Raw genomic sequence first — 18,137 nt, 5'->3', positions numbered from 1 at the left:
TTTGACAATCAAAGAAAAATTCATCAACAGGCACTGTAAAATAAAACTGAACATTCATCCATGCAGTAAAGTTGCACTCAAACACGTCTTACTCTTAGCAATCAAACCATACATTTATACAGGCAGACAGAACACAGTTTAATACCAACAAAGATACCAAAAGTGCAGGGAAAAATAAATAATTTCAGTGAAACGTACGGCTATGCACACACATACTTATTTTTTGTGAGGATGGTAATAACATTTTACGCATACACTCATATATATATATATTTTTTTTTTATAATGGAGATGGTAATGACATCTTCAAAAAGAGACAAGTAAAAATGCACCATCTTCCATTTTCACACACACACACACATATATATATATAGCCAAAAATAGCTTCTGTGACCTATATATACTTATAATCACAGAAAAGAAAAAGCACCACCAGAGCCAGAACTGATATTCACAGTGAAACATAAATGAGACTACTTTAAAAAAAAAAAACTATTAAAAAAAAAAAAAAAAAATCCGCACTATTGGTCAGTCAACAGTCACCACTGAGGCACTAATCTAATAATGAAAAAAAAAAAAAAAAAAAAAAAATGTTCAACCACACATTGAAGACATCGTTGTCCTGTGATTCTTTCATTGTTACCGTTACTCCATCCCCACCCCCCCCACACCCACTCTTCCCCACCCCTTTCTGCCTGCCCCTCCTCCCTCAGCCACTGTGCCCCCCCAAAACCCCTCCATGGCTTTCGCACGTTCAAGAAACTGAAGAGCGGAGAAAAATGATAGCAGAAAATAATTTCTGTGTTAAAAGATTTTAACCCCACCCCCACCTCCACCCCACCCCTCTACACACACCCCCTCCCCCCCCCCCCCCCATACACGCATACAAAACAGGAAATTAAAAAAAAGTTAAAAATGAGAGAAAGAGAAGTGACAGTGATAAGTGAAAGATACAGATGATTAACAATTTTTGTTCACCATGACCGACACCCCCCTCCCCCTCCCCTCTCACCTAATTATGCATAATTTTGCTATCTGTAAAAGTGAATGTCAAAATCTTCTCGCGATCAAATATGTCGAGTGATGGCCTAGAAGTAACGCGCCAAGGAAGCGAGAGAATCTGAGCGCGCTGGTTCGAATCACGGCTCAGCCGCCGATATTTTCTCCCCCTCCACTAGACCTTGAGTGGTGGTCTGGACGCTAGTCATTCGGATGAGACGATAAACTGAGGTCCCATGTGCAGCATGCACTTATCGCACGTAAAAGAACCCAAGGCAACAAAACAGTTGTCCCTGGCAAAATTCTGTAGGAAAATTCACTTTGACAGGAAAAAGAAAAAAAACTGCATGCAGGGGGGGAAAAAAAAAAAAAAAAGAGGGTGGCACCGTAGTGTAGCGATGCGCTCTCCCTGGGGAGAGCAGCCCAAATTTCATACAGAGAAATCTGTTGTGATAAAAAGAAATACAAATACAAATAGTTCCAAGCTGTTTACATGTCAGGTTGTTGGTTTTGGTTTTTTTGTTTTGTTTTTTTGCCAGTCTACTTTATGTCAGAAGAAGTATATCAAACATTGTAGTTTTAAATGAACTAGAACTCTGTTTGTCTTTATTGAAAATTGTATCTGCTTTGGATGTGCCTAAGATACCTGAGATATTTGAAAAACCTACACGTGTAGTCAATGTTAAGTTTTACATTCCTACGATCAGTTTTCTCCATGGCATTTCTGAAAAAAGTTAGAAATAATTCATAGGAGGATTTCAAAAGCACTCTATACAGATCATAGCAAAATGTCACACACCCCAGTTCAGTTTCACACAGCCGTCAGTAATCGCCCTGCTCAACAAACTGAGGAAATGACGGATATGTTAAATTCTGTACATTCCAATGCACACCAACATATTGCTTACATCCATGCAATGCTCCAACATCATCTTCGTTCCACTCTGGGAATGTTATCATGGGGTAACAGTTTGTGGTGTCTCTTCCTTGCACTGTTTACAAAGGTCAATGCTATATATACATATGTACTGGACTGCTGTTAAGCGGAAGATTAATACAGAATTGTATCATTTTTGTATGCCATTCCAATGCAGTGAACATCAACAGCAATGACAAAGTCAAACAGAGCACCAACGAACATGCTCATCCAAACTACTTTTAAAAATTATTTTTATTCATTAACCTCTTCAGTGCCCCATGACATATTTATACGTCAGCAAAAATACTTTGTTATCTGCTCCATGATGTACATATACGTCTGCATCATTTCAGGATTTTTCAGTTACATTTTAAAGTTGATGTGTCCCAATAGCCACCAGTTTGAAAGCTTGAGATGTCTATTTTCATTAACCACAAGGAGCAGCAACCAATCAGGCTCTGTATAGTAATAAGTGGATATCACTGTCAGTACCCCTCTCAGAAAATTTCAAGATTGTGGCTGACAAAGCACACTCTGGCTCCATCTAGCATCACAAGCAACAACACGCACGCGCAATCTCAACCACACATTCATTCAAAGTGCCACAAAAATAAATGCTATTGCATATGTTTTACCAGAACTTTGAATTATAATTCATGACTCTATGTGTACATAAGGTACGGCAACACATTCAGTTTTTAGTTTTCATATATCTTCCATGTTCATTTCAGCTGCTTTTACGAACAATCTATGACAAATGTTCAGAAAGTACGCGAAATTGTTCACTTATTGCTAACCAGTGTGTTAAGTAACCTTAAAACTTTCAGAAACTGGTAGTCTGTTCATTTTCCTTTCAGAAAAGTAGGGTTATGTATACTTTCTTGCAGTCATTTGTGTGCTAGAATTTTTTTTGTGTTAAGTAAGCTTAAAACTGTCAGAAACTGGTAGTCTGTTCATTTTCCTTTCAGAAAAGTAGGGTTATGTATACTTTCTTGCAGTCATTTGCGTGCTAGAATTTTTGGTTGTTAATTATTACCCTTTGAAACAAATTTTTTTGTTAATTATGACCCTTTGAAACCAAAAACCGCCTGGCAAATAGGAAGCACACGCCAACATGATGCCCAGCACTGAAGAGGTTAATAATCAAAACAAGGGAAAGACACGTCATTAATTCAAAACCAGAACAAAAACTGCACAAATAAAGAAAAGAACGACAACAACACACACTGACAAGTAAAAAAAAAGGAAAATTAAAATCACAGAAGAGGCACCCTGCCCCTGCAGTTTGCAATTTCAAAATACCAGTAAACATATTGCTGTTAATATGCATGTTGTGAAGTAACGATAAAATAAAAAGGAAAAAAAAAAACACGACCAATCACCAGCAAGGCTATCACCTAAAAAAAAAAAAAAAAAAAAAAGTTGGAAGAATACGATGTTTCTTTTCATGCCTCTTCAGCTGAAAACCAGTGCCAGTTTCAGCCAGTCATCAGCACAGAGAAATGCAGTCTGCCGGTGATTTGCCGTAGTTTGTTGTTTGCAGGTTGGTCTTTCCTGAGCCACACAGCAACGTACCATGTCAGGCAGAGTTCTCCCTGCTGCACACACACACACACACACACACACACACATTTATCCATATCATACATGCTGAAATGGTCAACTCACTGAACACACATACATGGATGTCACTGCATGGATGTACACACACACACACACGTAAACATATGTCTGCATTTTTGAATTATTATTATCATTATTATGAGCATTTACATCTAACCTAGGTGTTTACAAACAGAACTCATGTAAATGTCAAAAAGGAAAAATTGAACAAAAGATGACGGGCGCAATAGCCGAGTGGTTAAAGCGTTGGACTGTCAATCTGAGGGTCCCGGGTTCGAATCACGGTGACGGCGCCTGGTGGGTAAAGGGTGGAGATTTTTACGATCTCCCAGGTCAACATATGTGCAGACCTGCTAGTGCCTGAACCCCCTTCGTGTGTATATGCAAGCAGAAGATCAAATACGCACGTTAAAGATCCTGTAATCCATGTCAGCGTTCGGTGGGTTATGGAAACAAGAACAAACCCAGCATGCACACCCCCGAAAACGGAGTATGGCTGCCTACATGGCGGGGGTAAAAACGGTCATACACGTAAAAGCCCACTCGTGTGCATACGAGTGAACGCAGAAGAAGAACAAAAGATACCAAACATCATAAAAATTATTCCCCCCCTCAAACATATACCCACAATTCACACAAGCACACACACACAAACAAGTCAGCACAAAATCGTAAATAGTACACAATCAAAAATACTACCAACAAATTATGAAACTATCAAAACACACTCAGTCATTTTATTTCATACTGGAAAGGGAAGAGCTGTTGAGAATTAGTCAGGAGGGGAGAAGGTGGGTCTTCAGATTGGATTTGAAAGATTGCAGCGAAGATGAGTGACGGAAAAGGCTGAGGAAGTTGATTCCAAAGAAAGGGGGCTTGGACTGAAAAACTGTGTTGGTCATACGTTTTGGTTAGAGCATGGGGGATCCTAAGCATATGGGTGTCAGAACTGAAATGGTAAATTCAATCGACACACATACATGGATATGACAACATGAATGCACACACACACACACACAGAGAAACCAAATCTGAGTTTAGCTCTCAGACTATTATCAAATTCATTATGGACCAAGTATTGTTCTAATGTCAGTGCATATACTTCAGTAACCTGACAATTAAGCATATAATTTTTGACTGTAGCTTGATGAAGCCTTATGTACACGAAAGTGTGTCTTCACAAGTGACTGAGAACGTTGATGTTTTTGACTTTTTGCATTCATTATCAGTTGTTTCGTTTGTCAGTTTAACGACTTCTCTTTTACGAAGTCCTTTAAGTATTTTCCTGTAATTGTATTTAGATTTTTTTTTTTTTCAAATTTCACCCTCATTTGCCCAGTTTCCCCCAACCCTCCATTCATTCACATCTCCCACTTTTTCTAACCGATAATACTCAATATATTCATGAGTACTTTAACAAAATATCTTCAATCACCGATATGTGTGATGGGACATTAAACAAAATTCCTCCATCCACATACACACACGCCCATGCAAACAAACATATACCTGTATTATATGAATTCAAATGGTGAACTCAATGATCACATACACACACTGAAGACCACATGAATATATATGCACACATTTGCAAACCCACGTACACAAACACATATCTATATTAAACATACTAAATTAGTTACTCACTGAACATACACACACAAGACTACATGAATGTTTTCACAAATATACATGCCCATTAGTATGTATTGTACATATCTGAACTGGTCAAATTGCTGAACACACATACACAGCATTTGTAGCATGTTTTTGCTATACATGTACTGACAAAAATGTGTATGTGTGTGCACATTCATGCTTCTGTGTATGCGTGTACATGCATGTCTGTGTGTGTATGTGTATCTGTATGTGTGTGTGCACGCGCATGCGTGTGTGCACGGGTGCTTCAAAGTAGCCCATGAGCCCCTGCATGCATGCATGTATTTGTGCACTGATCTTCTGTCTGTCCGTACCATGATAAAAAAAAAAATCACATAAAAATAAAGCACCGCACCTCGACACAAAACACATAACTCACAACACCCAGCATCATCGCCATCAGAGCACACACACAAAAAAAACCCATCTAAACAACAACAGCAACAATAACCACCAAAAAACAAGAGAGCCCCCACCACTCACCATGAAAAAACAAGCCTTGCCAGATCTCCTGTTGGTGCTACCTCTGTCTGAAAGACAGTTCTGTGGCTTTGGCCAGCACCGTCTGTACGTCATAGCGATTGTGGGGAAAGTTCTGCAGACACAGTGATGTTGTTTTTTTCCATTATTTTATTCAAAGCATTATTTTATCATTTAAAATTATCATAATTATCTTTTCTTTTGCTTTTTTTCTTATGTATATATACCTCTTCTTTCTTTTTTTTTCTTTCTAAAGGCCTGACTAAGCGTATTGGGTTACGCTGCTGGTCAGGCATCTGCTCGGCAGATGTGGTGTAGCGTATATGGATTTGTCCGAACGCAGTGACGCCTCCTTGAGCTACTGATACTTTATCATTTCATGACTGAGATAAATCGACAAACTGTAAATAACACACAAGAGAAGAAACGAAAAGTAACACGACACACACATAGAAAATAAAGGCATAAGGCTGGATGACACAAAGTGTTCACATGACACTAAATATTACCATGTAAGCATAATATTTGGGCATAATATTTTTTTTTTTTTTTTTTAATTCTCTTTTTTAAGTTTTCATACGACTTGGACACATGCTACAGAATAATCAGACTCATAAACCGACTAATAATCAGACACTTGAGCAAAGTGTTTTTGTTTTCAAACAACCATATTTAAAAGATTTTTTAAGTAAGCAGAGGTATGTATAACTGCCATACCATGTTAAACCCATTCAGTTTCACATAGGTATTTTCCACCCTGAATGGTCTTTGTTTTTTTAACGCACAGTAATAAGTTGATCATTAACACCCTTCATATGATTCCATATTCACTGCAAGGTAACCATAGGAATAAAGACTGAAGATTTTTAAAGAGTTGCACCACTTAATGTACACATGCTTGAGGAAGAGAGGGAGAGAGGACAGAGACAGAGACATACGGACAGAAAGAGACAGAGAGAAACAGAAAGAGGAACACAGTGAGAGAGACAGACAGAGAGAACTGACTTGTTTCAACTGTCCTTAAAAGGTCTAGTGACAAGTGGTACAAATCAGAAGAATAATAGTGGAGAAAATTACGACACATTGAAAGAACAGAAAACAAATATTAGAGACCAAATGAAATTACCTCTCAACCATTCCTTTTTTCAAGATCATGAAAACAGACACCTTTTTTTCTTTCTTTTTTTAATTCCCCCTATATACATAATTCAGTGGTTAACAGTTATTCTTTCTTCTAAGATTATGTTCTTCAGCAATGTATTTTGCAAGTGATGTTACTGTGTCATCATTATAGTTCATTTTCAGCACGCCAATTATATATACTCGTTACTTGCAAAATTTTGAAAATTCTGAAAATGACATTGTAATTTCTCTCCAGAGATAATGAAGTTGACTTCACTTGACGCATATACAAGTGGGCTTTTACATTTATGAATGTTTTTACCGTATAAAGAGCACAGGAACAGGAGTCAAGATGGCTGCCAGAAAAAGAGGGTGCTAGTCAGGGATACACAGAGGAGGTAACCTACTTCGGGAGGTTATCAGCCGTAGCTACTTTAGTTTTCTCCACATAGGCGGGTAGTAGTTTGCACAGGACAGGAATCAGAACCCTGCCGGAGTCTGCACTAGTGGGTCACAGTTAAGTATGTGTAATTAAATTAGCGTTAAATAATCAGCTGTTGACCCACTGCATATCCCTGTGACAAAACTCACATATCCGACAAAATTGGAAAAATACATTACTATGAGGTCACAGTTGGAACTCTGAACTGATCAATGTTACTGGCCTATTGTCACATGCACCATGGCTCAAGCTGCTCTGATCCAGTCCCGCAGGTCAAACTACTTGAACATTCTCAACAAATATATATACTTTTTCTCTTTTTTTTCTCAAGGCCTGACTAAGCGTGTTGGGTTATGCTGCTGGCCAGGCATCTGCTCAGCAGATGTGATGTAGCGTATATGGATTTGTCCGAACGCAGTGACGCCTGATACTCTCAACAGAACCTACTCAACAGAACCAATGACTGAACAACACATGCTTACAAACAAAGGCAGGTACAGCTGTTTGCGCACGACACAGCCATAGATTCACTTTTACCCACATATTCGCCCACTGAAATAAACCAAACAAACAAACAAAAAAAGCAAAAACAAGAGAGGCAAGGCCTTCAAGACTCACTTGTGATAAATTAAGTCCCCTAGCATTAATTACAGAGTAATTTCCCTTTTTTACTATCTGCACCAAAACGTTTACAAAATAAATAAAACTTCCATGCTTAGCAAAAGAAGTTCCTGTTTGAACAAAAAATGATAATAATGACTGTTCTTGTTGTTGGGTCAGAATATCAGATCAAAGTGCCAAGTTTAGAGAATACAAAAAATATAAATATAACAGTAAATGCAGTTTGCATATAATTAGGCTTCATTTTTTATTTTTTTGTGCCCATCCCAGTGGTGCAATATTGTTTTAAACAAGATGACTGGAAAGAACTGAATTTTTCCTATTTTTATGCCTAATTTGGTGTCAACTGACAAAGTATTTGCAGAGAAAATGTCAATGTTAAAGTTTACAATGGACACACAGACACACACACAGACAACCAAACACCAGGTTAAAACATAGACTCACTTTGTTTACACAAGTGAGTCAACAACAAAAACTACCCACCTCTGTGAACCAAGCATCAAAGAGAAGAAAGAAAGAAAGAAAGAAAAAATAAAGTCAGTCAGTGGTTGGTCCACCACTAATCCTTGTGACTGACCTGAACAAGCTTCATGATGTGAGGGAAATCATTGGTCAGTATCTCGTTTCTCACCAAGCTAAAACAAACAAACAAACAAAGATCAGGATCAGAAATAATAAGCTGTATGCTGTCTCTACACATACAAAGTAATTTATTTCATCCATGTGTTTACACTTTGTGTCATTACACTTGCGTTGTTAACACACACACACACAAACTCTTTTGTTGTTGTTTCTTCAATGTCTTTTCACATTATGTGGTCTTAGATAGATTGCATGTTACAACATATTAAACAAACTGATTATGTGAAACATAAGTGATGGCCTAGAGGTAACGCGTCCACCAATATTTTCTCCCCCTCCACAAGACCTTGAGTGGTGGTCTGGATGCTAGTCATTCCGATGAAATGATAAACCGAGGTCCCATGTGCAGCATGCACTTAACGCACATAAAAGAACCCATGGTAACAAAAGGGTTGTCCCTGGCAAAAATTCTACAGAAAAATCCACTTTAATAGGATAAACAAACAAAACTGCACACAGGAAAAATTACAAAAAAAAAAGGGTGGCGCTCTCAGTGTAGTGACACACTCTCCCTGGGAAGAGCAGCCCGAATTTCACACAGAGAAATCTGTCGTGATGAAAAAGAGAAATACAATACAATACAATCTGCAGTGTTGAAATGGACCATGTTCCTGTCACAACACATTTTTCATTTCTCAGGGAAACTCTCTCTCTCTCTCTTTTTTTTTTTTTTTTGGTTGCTCTTCTTCTTCCTTCTTCCTCTTTGTTCATGGGCTGCAACCCCCCACGTTCACTTGTATGTACACGAGCGGGCTTTTACGTGTATGACTGTCTCCACCCTACTACACAGGCAGCCACACTCTGTCTTCGGGGGTGTGCATGCTGGGTATGTACTTGTTTCCATAACCCACTGAACGCTGACATGGATTACAGGATCTCTAACGTGCGTTTTTGATCTTCTGCTTGCGTATACAAACGGAAGGGGTTCACGCACAAGTAGGTCTGCACATTTGTTGACCTGGGAGATCGGAAGAATCTCCACCCTTCACCCACCAAGTGCTGTTAACAAGATTCCAACCTGGGACCCTCAGACTGACAGTCCAACACTTTAACCGCTCGGCTATTGCACCTGGCTTTTGCTGCTCCATAATCTGCATCGTTTTCAATGACATTACTTCTATGCCACTCATTCGGACTCCCCATACACAACCAATTCTGGGTTCATCTGTCACGGTCCCAACGCCAGTAGTCCACTTCTCAATGAAACTCTAGATGCTGTCCTCCTGGGAAGGAGGGATGGAGGTGAATATGTTCACTGCAGTGAATATCTAGTATCACAGGATAACGTAACTGTGCTGGTGTACATGTATGTGTGAGTTTAATTGTAAGCGTGAGTGTGAGAAAGTGTGTGTGTGTATGTACATGTACATGTGTGTGTGTGTGTGTGTGTGAGCGCGCGCGCACGCATTTGACATTGTACATCCGTATGCTTATACAGCTTCTTTATTTCTGTGTGAGCGCATGCGAGTGTGCGCACAATCACATCAGCATATAAAAACACACAAAAGACACAGACAGAAAAAAAGAGGAATAAAGAAAGACAGAGAGAGAAAAGAAAAAAGAGAGACAAAGAACAAAGAAACACAAAGCAGCAGAGAGCGACTCACATCAGCATGGCCAGACAGACATAAATGAGAAAGTCAAAACGGCTGGAGTCAGAGAACAGGGAATCCCAGATCCTGAGGACATCTGCAACACAAAATATGTCAAGTGGTCATGACGTCTGTATTTCATTTTCAGCAATATCAAATGTATCAACCTTTAAAGCGATGGGCGCAATAGCCGAGTGGTTAAAGCGTTGGACTTTCAATTTGAGGGTCCCGTGTTCGAATCTCGGTGATGACGCCTTGTGGGTAAAGGGTGGAGATTTTTCCGATCTCCCAAGTCAACATATGTGCAGACCTGCCAGTGCCTGAACCCCCTTTGTGTGTATACGCAAGCAGAAGATCAAATACGAACGTGAAAGATCCTGTAATCCATGTCAGAGTTCGGTGGGTTATGGAAACAAGAACATATCCAGCATACACCCCCCGAAAGCGGAGTATGGCTGCCTACATGGCGGGGTAAAAACGGTCATACACGTAAAAGCCCACTCGTGTACATACGAGTGAACGTGGGAGTTGCAGCCCACGAACGCAGAAGAAGAAGAAGAAGAAAATTTAAAGCACAGCACTGCACAATGGTACACTGATATATCAAAAAAGGGAATTTTTTTCCTAAAATTACGTTTAAGTAACATACTTACCGTGACCCACTGGTGCAGACTCCGGCAGGGGTCTGGATTCCTGTTCTGTCCAAGCTACTAGTCCACTATGCGGAGAAATCGAAAGAAGCTGCGGCAATAGTGCAGTGCTATACTGACTCATATTAAATTTGAAGAGTTAAAAACTATTAAAAACAAACGCACACAAGTAGACAAATACACAAAGTATCACCTGAAGATTTTAAACATTCATGGAGTGTGTGAAATGTGTGTTGTATTTTTTCAATTTCAAAAGTTAAAAAGCTATTCAACACACACACACACACACATCCACTCAAAGTAACAATGCTCCACCTCTAAAATCAAAGGTGTGTCAGTACTGGGGGCAGGGTGAAGGGGAAGGGGGAGATCAGTCCAAAGCAGTTAATCATTTCATAACTCCACCCCCCACCCCCCCCCCTTCTTCCCCCTTCACCCCTCCCTCCCCCTGACCCCCCAAGCCTTTGTGCCCCCAACCCCCCATCCCCAAACCTCCCAATAAGAAATTGATGTTTGACACCCTGTTTGTATTTGTGTTGTATTTGTATTTTCCTTTTTTTGTCACAACAGATTTCTCTGTGTGAAATTCGGGCTGCTCTCCCCAGGGAGAGCGCCACCCATTTTTTTGGGGTATTTTTTCCTGCGTGCAGTTTTATTTGTTTTTTCTATCAAAGTGGATTTTTCTACAAAATTTGGCCAGGAACTCACCCCCCCACCACCCCCTCTTCCTGTTCTCTTAACTCAGCTCTGTTCCCACACAGAGAGCCAGCATCATGACCAACACAACGTTGGGTTACGCTGCTGGTCAGATGTGGTGTAGCGTATATGGATTTGGCCGAACGCAGTGATGCCTCCTTGAGCTACTGATACTGATACTCAACACCCACCAGGTAAGGGGAACTCCTGAGACAGCATCAGAGTGATCCAGCGAAATGCGTAGAACTGGGGCTTCAGCTCCAGCTCTTCCAAGCGGTGCCACAGAGACACATCGTGCTCTCGCAGCTTCCGCATCAGTTCCGACATGGAAAAGCCTGACGTTACAAAAAGGCAGGGTTTCTTAAGATCTGTATTTGCAATTGAATAAACAAAAGAAAAAAAAAAAAGAATGAATAAAGCTGTAGAATACTGAATCATCCTGCAACCAAACACAGCTGCCACTGCATGCAACACTGCAGTAAATAAATTTAAATAACTCGAGTATACCCTTTCTCTTCACAACATGCATAAGAACCCAGTACATAACAGAAAACATACATACACATCCACACACACGCACACACATAATCCAATGCACACACAAACAAAACAGAACATAAACACATCCACACACATACATTCACCTTCTGCTCAAAAAATGCAATAACATAGGCAAGGCAAGAAACACACACAGGAAGACACACACCGGAAACACAGAATCTCCCATGCCCCTCCACACCTGAACACACACAGGAAACACAGAATCTCCCATGCCCCTCCACACCTGAACACACACAGGAAACACAGAATCTCCCATGCCCCTCCACACCTGAACACACACAGGAAACACAGAATCTCCCATGCCCCTCCACACCTAAACATACACAGGAAACACAGAATCTCCCCTGCACCTCCACACCTGAACACACAGGAAACACAGAATCTCCCCTGCCCCTCCACACCTGAACACACAAAGGAACACACACAGGAAACATAATCTCCCATGCCCATCCACACCTGAACACACACAGGAAACACAGAATCTCCCCTGCCCCTCCACACCTGAACACACCACAGGAAACACAGAATCTCCCATGCCCCTCCACACCTGAACACACCACAGGAAACACAGAATCTCCCATGCCCCACCACACCTGAACACACACAGGAAACACAGAATCTCCCCTGCCCCTCCACACCTGAACACACACAGGTAACACAGAATCTCCCCTACCCCACCACACCTTAACACACACAGGAAACATAGAATCTCCCCTGCCCCACCACACCTTAACACACACAGGTAACACAGAATCTCCCCTACCCCTCCACACCTGAACACACCACAGGAAACACAGAATCTCCCCTGCCCCACCACACCTTAACACACACCTTAACACACACAGGTAACACAGAATCTCCCCTACCCCTCTACACCTGAACACACCACAGGAAACACAGAATCTCCCCTGCCCCACCACACCTGAACGCACACAGGAAACACAGAATCTCCCCTGCCCCTCCACACCTGAACGCACACAGGAAACACAGAATCTCCCATGGCCCACCACACCTGAACGCACACAGGAAACACAGAATCTCCCCTGCCCCTCCACACCTGAACACACACAGGAACACACAGGAAACACAGAACCTCCCCTACCCCTCCACACCTCAACACACACAGGAAACACAGAATCTCCCCTACCCCTCCACACCTCAATACACACAGGAAACACAGAATCTCCCCTGCCCCACCACACCTTAACACACACAGGAAACACAGAATCTCCCCTGCCCCACCACACCTTAACACACACAGGAAACACAGAATCTCCCCTGCCCCACCAAACCTTAACACACACCTTAACACACACAGGTAACACAGAATCTCCCCTGCCCCACCACACCTTAACACACACAGGTAACACAGAATCTCCCCTACCCCTCCACACAGGAACACACACAGGAAACACAGAATCTCCCCTGCCCCACCACACCTTAACACACACAGGTAACACAGAATCTCCCCTACCCCTCCACACCTGAACACACACAGGAAACACAGAATCTCCCCTGCCCCTCCACACCTGAACACACACAGGAAACACAGAATCTCCCCTGCCCCACCACACCTTAACACACACCTTAACACACACAGGTAACACAGAATCTCCCCTGCCCCTCCACACCTGAACACAGACAGGAAACACAGAATCTCCCCTGCCCCTCCACACCTGAACACACAGGAAACACAGAATCTCCCCTGCCCCTCCACACCTGAACACACACAGGAAACACAGAATCTCCCCTGCCCCTCCACACCTGAACATACACAGGAAACACAGAATCTCCCCTGCCCCTCCACACCTGAACACACACAGGTAACACAGAATCTCCCCTGCCCCACCACACCTTAACACACACCTTAACACACACAGGTAACACAGAATCTCCCCTGCCCCACCACACCTTAACACACACCTTAACACACACAGGTAACACAGAATCTCCCCTGCCCCTCCACACCTGAACACACACAGGAACACACAGGAAACACAGAATCTCCCCTGCCCTTCCACACCCAACACACAGAGCCAGCATACAGTCACCACTCACCAATCCCACACTGGGTCTCATCCAGTGACTTGATGAAACTGTCCCTGATCTCTGCCATCAGGTTGGTGAAACAGAAAAAGGAATCCGCCTCTGCATTTTCTGTAACACAACACAACTTGTTTTTTGCTTACATTACGTATCATCATGTCCAACTTCATATAACTCTAGAATGTATAAAATTATGATAGAGAACAGACCGTAATAGCTTGGGTTGTTTTTTTGTTTTTTGTTTTTTGTTTGGGTGGTGGTGGCATACTATAGCTGCAAAATGAAAATGACTGGAAAAAAAAGAAGAAAAAAAAAGGTGCATTCTGATGTTAATCAATGTAGACTTCCACCAACATCCAATTACACTCACATGGAAATCCATTAAAAACTGCTTTGAAATAATAAACGGAACATCTAAGTCCTGTATTTGTTTACTTTAAATGACACTCACACAAATAAGTCAAACACTGCTAAAAAGAAGGGCAGAGATCATGTTTGAAAGAGGTTCATTGTCAACGTAACACTTAAACAGTTACATGCTCAAGAATGAAACACACTCCAGTCATAATGGCGGGCAACCCATTATTGTCATAACTGATATATTTTGTATGCACATTAACACATGCACAAAATAAAGTTTGAGCATTAAAAAAAAAAGTAACACCTGCTTGGAAAAATCTGCTGTGGTAACAGCTGCCTTTACTAAACCATTTCTCCTGGGTGGCTTGATTGCTTAGGCTCAAGTACTGAGGAAAATGTCTGGCAGACAGTGATGTCAAACATAAATGGACGCTTACCATCTCTGATGATGAAACATGCATCACAATTTTCACCAGTTGGCATGGTGAAGTGGTTAGCATCACAGACTGACTGGAAGGACGCAGGTTCAAGCCTTATCAGAAGTGGGGGAGGGGCTTTGGGGGGGGGGGGGGGCATGGGGGTTCAGCCCATGGCTGGCTCCTACCCAAAGCTGAGTGCACTCAAATGGGAAGACTGGATCACACACTTCAGGATCATCCACTTCAAGAATGCGTCTTTGTGTGTGTTGCTCAAATTTCTTGACCAACACTGCAGGTGTCTGTGTCTACCAGGCCTGGTTGATGCGGGAATACATTATTAAAGGAAGCATAGGGCAGAGCCCTGTCCTGTAGTCCCAAAACTAAAAATGGACAACCACAGCATCCTTAGCAGTAGCAGCAGCATTATCTCATATCATTCATCATCAATACAGAAAAAAAAAAAAAAAAAAATCCCAAATTCTGTGGCCTTTCAAACCTAACTGATATTTGTCAAAGGTTAAATAAAGATCTTCATCCCTCAATTGAAATCCAGCAAGACGGGAAATAACCAAGATGAATTTCTACTGTCTTCATCCCCTCAATTATACATGTCCCTCACCTCTACAATCCTGATCATGGTCTGTGGCAAATGTGTAGTAGATTGGTCCGATGATCTCGTTCATACCCTGAAAGGTAAATTGCAATACCCCTTTGACAGAAAGAAGGTAACAGTTCTTAGGTAAGCAGTATCAATGTGACACCTACAAGCATAATTTTACTTTTGAATATGTTTCCTGTAATAAGATATTTCTGATAATCTACATCCACCCACGTCTCCCCCCCCCCCAACCCCCTCGCCACCCTATTTAGGATTTAACATGTGTGAGCTAGAACAGGGTTCAAACTGGTGTGTTTGCCTTTATATGTCAGCAGCACCTTAGGAGCGATTTTACCTGCATATAGCCACAGCATACCAGACAAGTTTATCTTGAGGAAAGCGCTCACACATCTAAACATTAATCAAGAAAATCAATTCAGTTTGGTTATGATGTACACAAGTTCAACTATTCATCCAAACGCTTTGACACCTCTTTGAAACTGACTCTGTAAACTATTTGAATTTTAACATAGCAATTGAAATCAATGATAAGAACTACGAAAACAAAGTCATCAAGGTGAAGTCAATAGTCACCTGAACATAAGCCAGACCAGGATTCAGTTTGGCGTAGATGAACAAAATACGCTCCACCACCTCCCAATGGGCTTCTTCCCCCTCCTTCAGAGTCATGTATTCTTCTGTTGACTGTCGGCGTGTGTTGGAACGCTGCGAACGAACAGATAAAACCAAAGCAACAGTCAACAGGCATGAGAGAAAGCAGATTGTACTGGAGATGTTTTCCCACAAAGAAATCGCAGGTTTAAGATTTGTTCAATGGTACCTCTGCCTTTGTGGAATCCAGCCTGTTCTTCAGCAATGCTCTACACTACCACTGTCAATTTTCTCTCCACACACACAAGCACACATTCTCAAATTTTTAAGCTTTTCTGTCCACATCTTTCCACTTTTAGAACACAGGCACCACTTATCATTCCTCTCACTTACATTGAAAGTGATGCCACTCCTGTTACGAGCCACAGTCTCTGACTTCAGCACACAGTGCTCCACCCTCTTCCTCAAGGTTTCCACAGAGGAGCTGGCACTGACGATCTCATGACATGGAAACTCTGTGGCTCGTTGGAAGAAAAACAGGTCTGGACACAGTCGCCTGAAAACCAAGGCTTCATATTTTTTAACGCAGAAGATGTTGTGGATGTTTCTTGTTTGTTATCTTAATATCCACAGTTGTTCATCATTTCCTTTAAAAAGGTGAAATTGTTGACACATTCTGGAAGTTACAATAATGTACAGTTGCTTGTTAATATCTTAACACAGGAGAGGTTGTAGATATGTTCCATCAGGTGTGATTGTCTATTTTTTTAATACTTACTAACTTATCCAACTGAATAATGCAAACCAATCCAATCCCTGAGTCATATCTAAAAACATATGTAAACATATGAATAAAAAAAAACCCACAGAGATATGAACCTTCCATCAAGACAGAGATTATACCAATGTTCACAGGGATACTGTAAACATTTCCAGATATGTGAACCTTCCATCAAAACAGAGACTATGCTAATGTTCATAGGGATACTGCAAACATTTCAAGAGATATGAACCTGCCATTGAGGCAGAGATTATGCCGCTGTTCACAGAGGTGATGCAAACATTGAAAGAAATAATAAAATTATGAACTTGCATCTCGACAGAGATTTTCGCCAATGTTCACAGAGATACCCACCTGCAGTCTTTATCGATCTGTATCAACATTTCATTGTCCCTGAAGTCTTCCTGCCACTGGCTGTCAGGATTGGGGTTCAGTGGCTGTGTGGGGATCAATAATGAACATCAATTCAACAATGAATCAATAGGGGGAAAAGCAAGAAAACTGAAAGGAACCGAAATAATCAGTATCATCAAGCTATCAATTTTATGTATATAATGAAAAAAAAAATCAAAAACTGAAAAGAGTGAACATTACGCTCAATGAAACCAAAATGATCATTAATCAATTGATATCTTTTAAAAAGTTCAAGTTAGATGTGTTGTCACCAAGTGTGATTTTAATGTACAAAACATGCATCAAAATCTTAATCAATGGTATCTTCAATAAACAATGGAAACAAAAACACCTCTTTTTCCATGCACATGCATGTATCCCACATCACAAATGTCTTTTTGTTTCTTACTGCAAGATTTCATTTGTGTTTGCATGCATATGCTGATCTTGAAATGTGCATGCATCACTGTTTGCAGTGCAAGTGCATGTATCTTTATATCTCTGTGCATATGACGTTAACGTGTCTTGTGCACAGCATGTAATAGAAACAAAGGGAAAGAACACATGCAAAAAAAGTGAAAGAATAAAAGAGTATGCACACAGAACAAGTAAGACATAAATATCTACTGACAAAACACACACACACACACAAACCAACAACAACAAAAAACACACATAACCAGAAAAGTAGTGGCCAGTAGGGAGACTGATAACCAGAGATAGAGAAATGAGCAACGACAGTCAAATGGACAGACAGACAGACAGAAACATGACACAGAAAAAGTTTTCCTCCACTGACATGATCTTCCAGCGTTCCATTGGCACTGAGATTAGACTTGGCTTTCTGTCCTGGTACAATGATTAACTCTTGTATGAAGTTCTTGTATGCCGCTCTGCAACACAAACATACATGTATATT

At 41.1% G+C, this 18,137-nt stretch overlaps 1 protein-coding gene across 1 annotated transcript in view; it reads right to left on the bottom strand.

Annotated features, from left to right (window-relative positions):
• Positions 1-908: 908 nt before the first annotated feature.
• LOC143275868 (TBC1 domain family member 13-like) overlaps positions 909-18,137 on the bottom strand; it is a 24,094-nt gene continuing 6,865 nt past the window's right edge. Inside the window, exons 5-15 of the mRNA XM_076580164.1 lie at positions 18,018-18,111; positions 17,180-17,262; positions 16,438-16,600; positions 16,027-16,158; positions 15,454-15,520; positions 14,068-14,166; positions 11,640-11,783; positions 10,118-10,199; positions 8,446-8,503; positions 5,684-5,795; positions 909-3,516 (exon numbers count right to left, since the gene is read on the bottom strand). Of these exons, the coding sequence (XP_076436279.1) occupies positions 5,721-5,795; positions 8,446-8,503; positions 10,118-10,199; positions 11,640-11,783; positions 14,068-14,166; positions 15,454-15,520; positions 16,027-16,158; positions 16,438-16,600; positions 17,180-17,262; positions 18,018-18,111 (997 nt within the window). The 3' untranslated portion in view covers positions 909-3,516; positions 5,684-5,720. The remainder of the gene's footprint in view (positions 3,517-5,683; positions 5,796-8,445; positions 8,504-10,117; positions 10,200-11,639; positions 11,784-14,067; positions 14,167-15,453; positions 15,521-16,026; positions 16,159-16,437; positions 16,601-17,179; positions 17,263-18,017; positions 18,112-18,137) is intronic.

Source organism: Babylonia areolata, chromosome 31, assembly GCF_041734735.1.
Source record: "Babylonia areolata isolate BAREFJ2019XMU chromosome 31, ASM4173473v1, whole genome shotgun sequence".
Lineage (NCBI taxonomy): Eukaryota > Metazoa > Mollusca > Gastropoda > Neogastropoda > Buccinidae > Babylonia > Babylonia areolata.
Note: the sequence above shows the minus strand (reverse complement) of the source record. Positions and strands in the feature narration are given on the sequence as shown.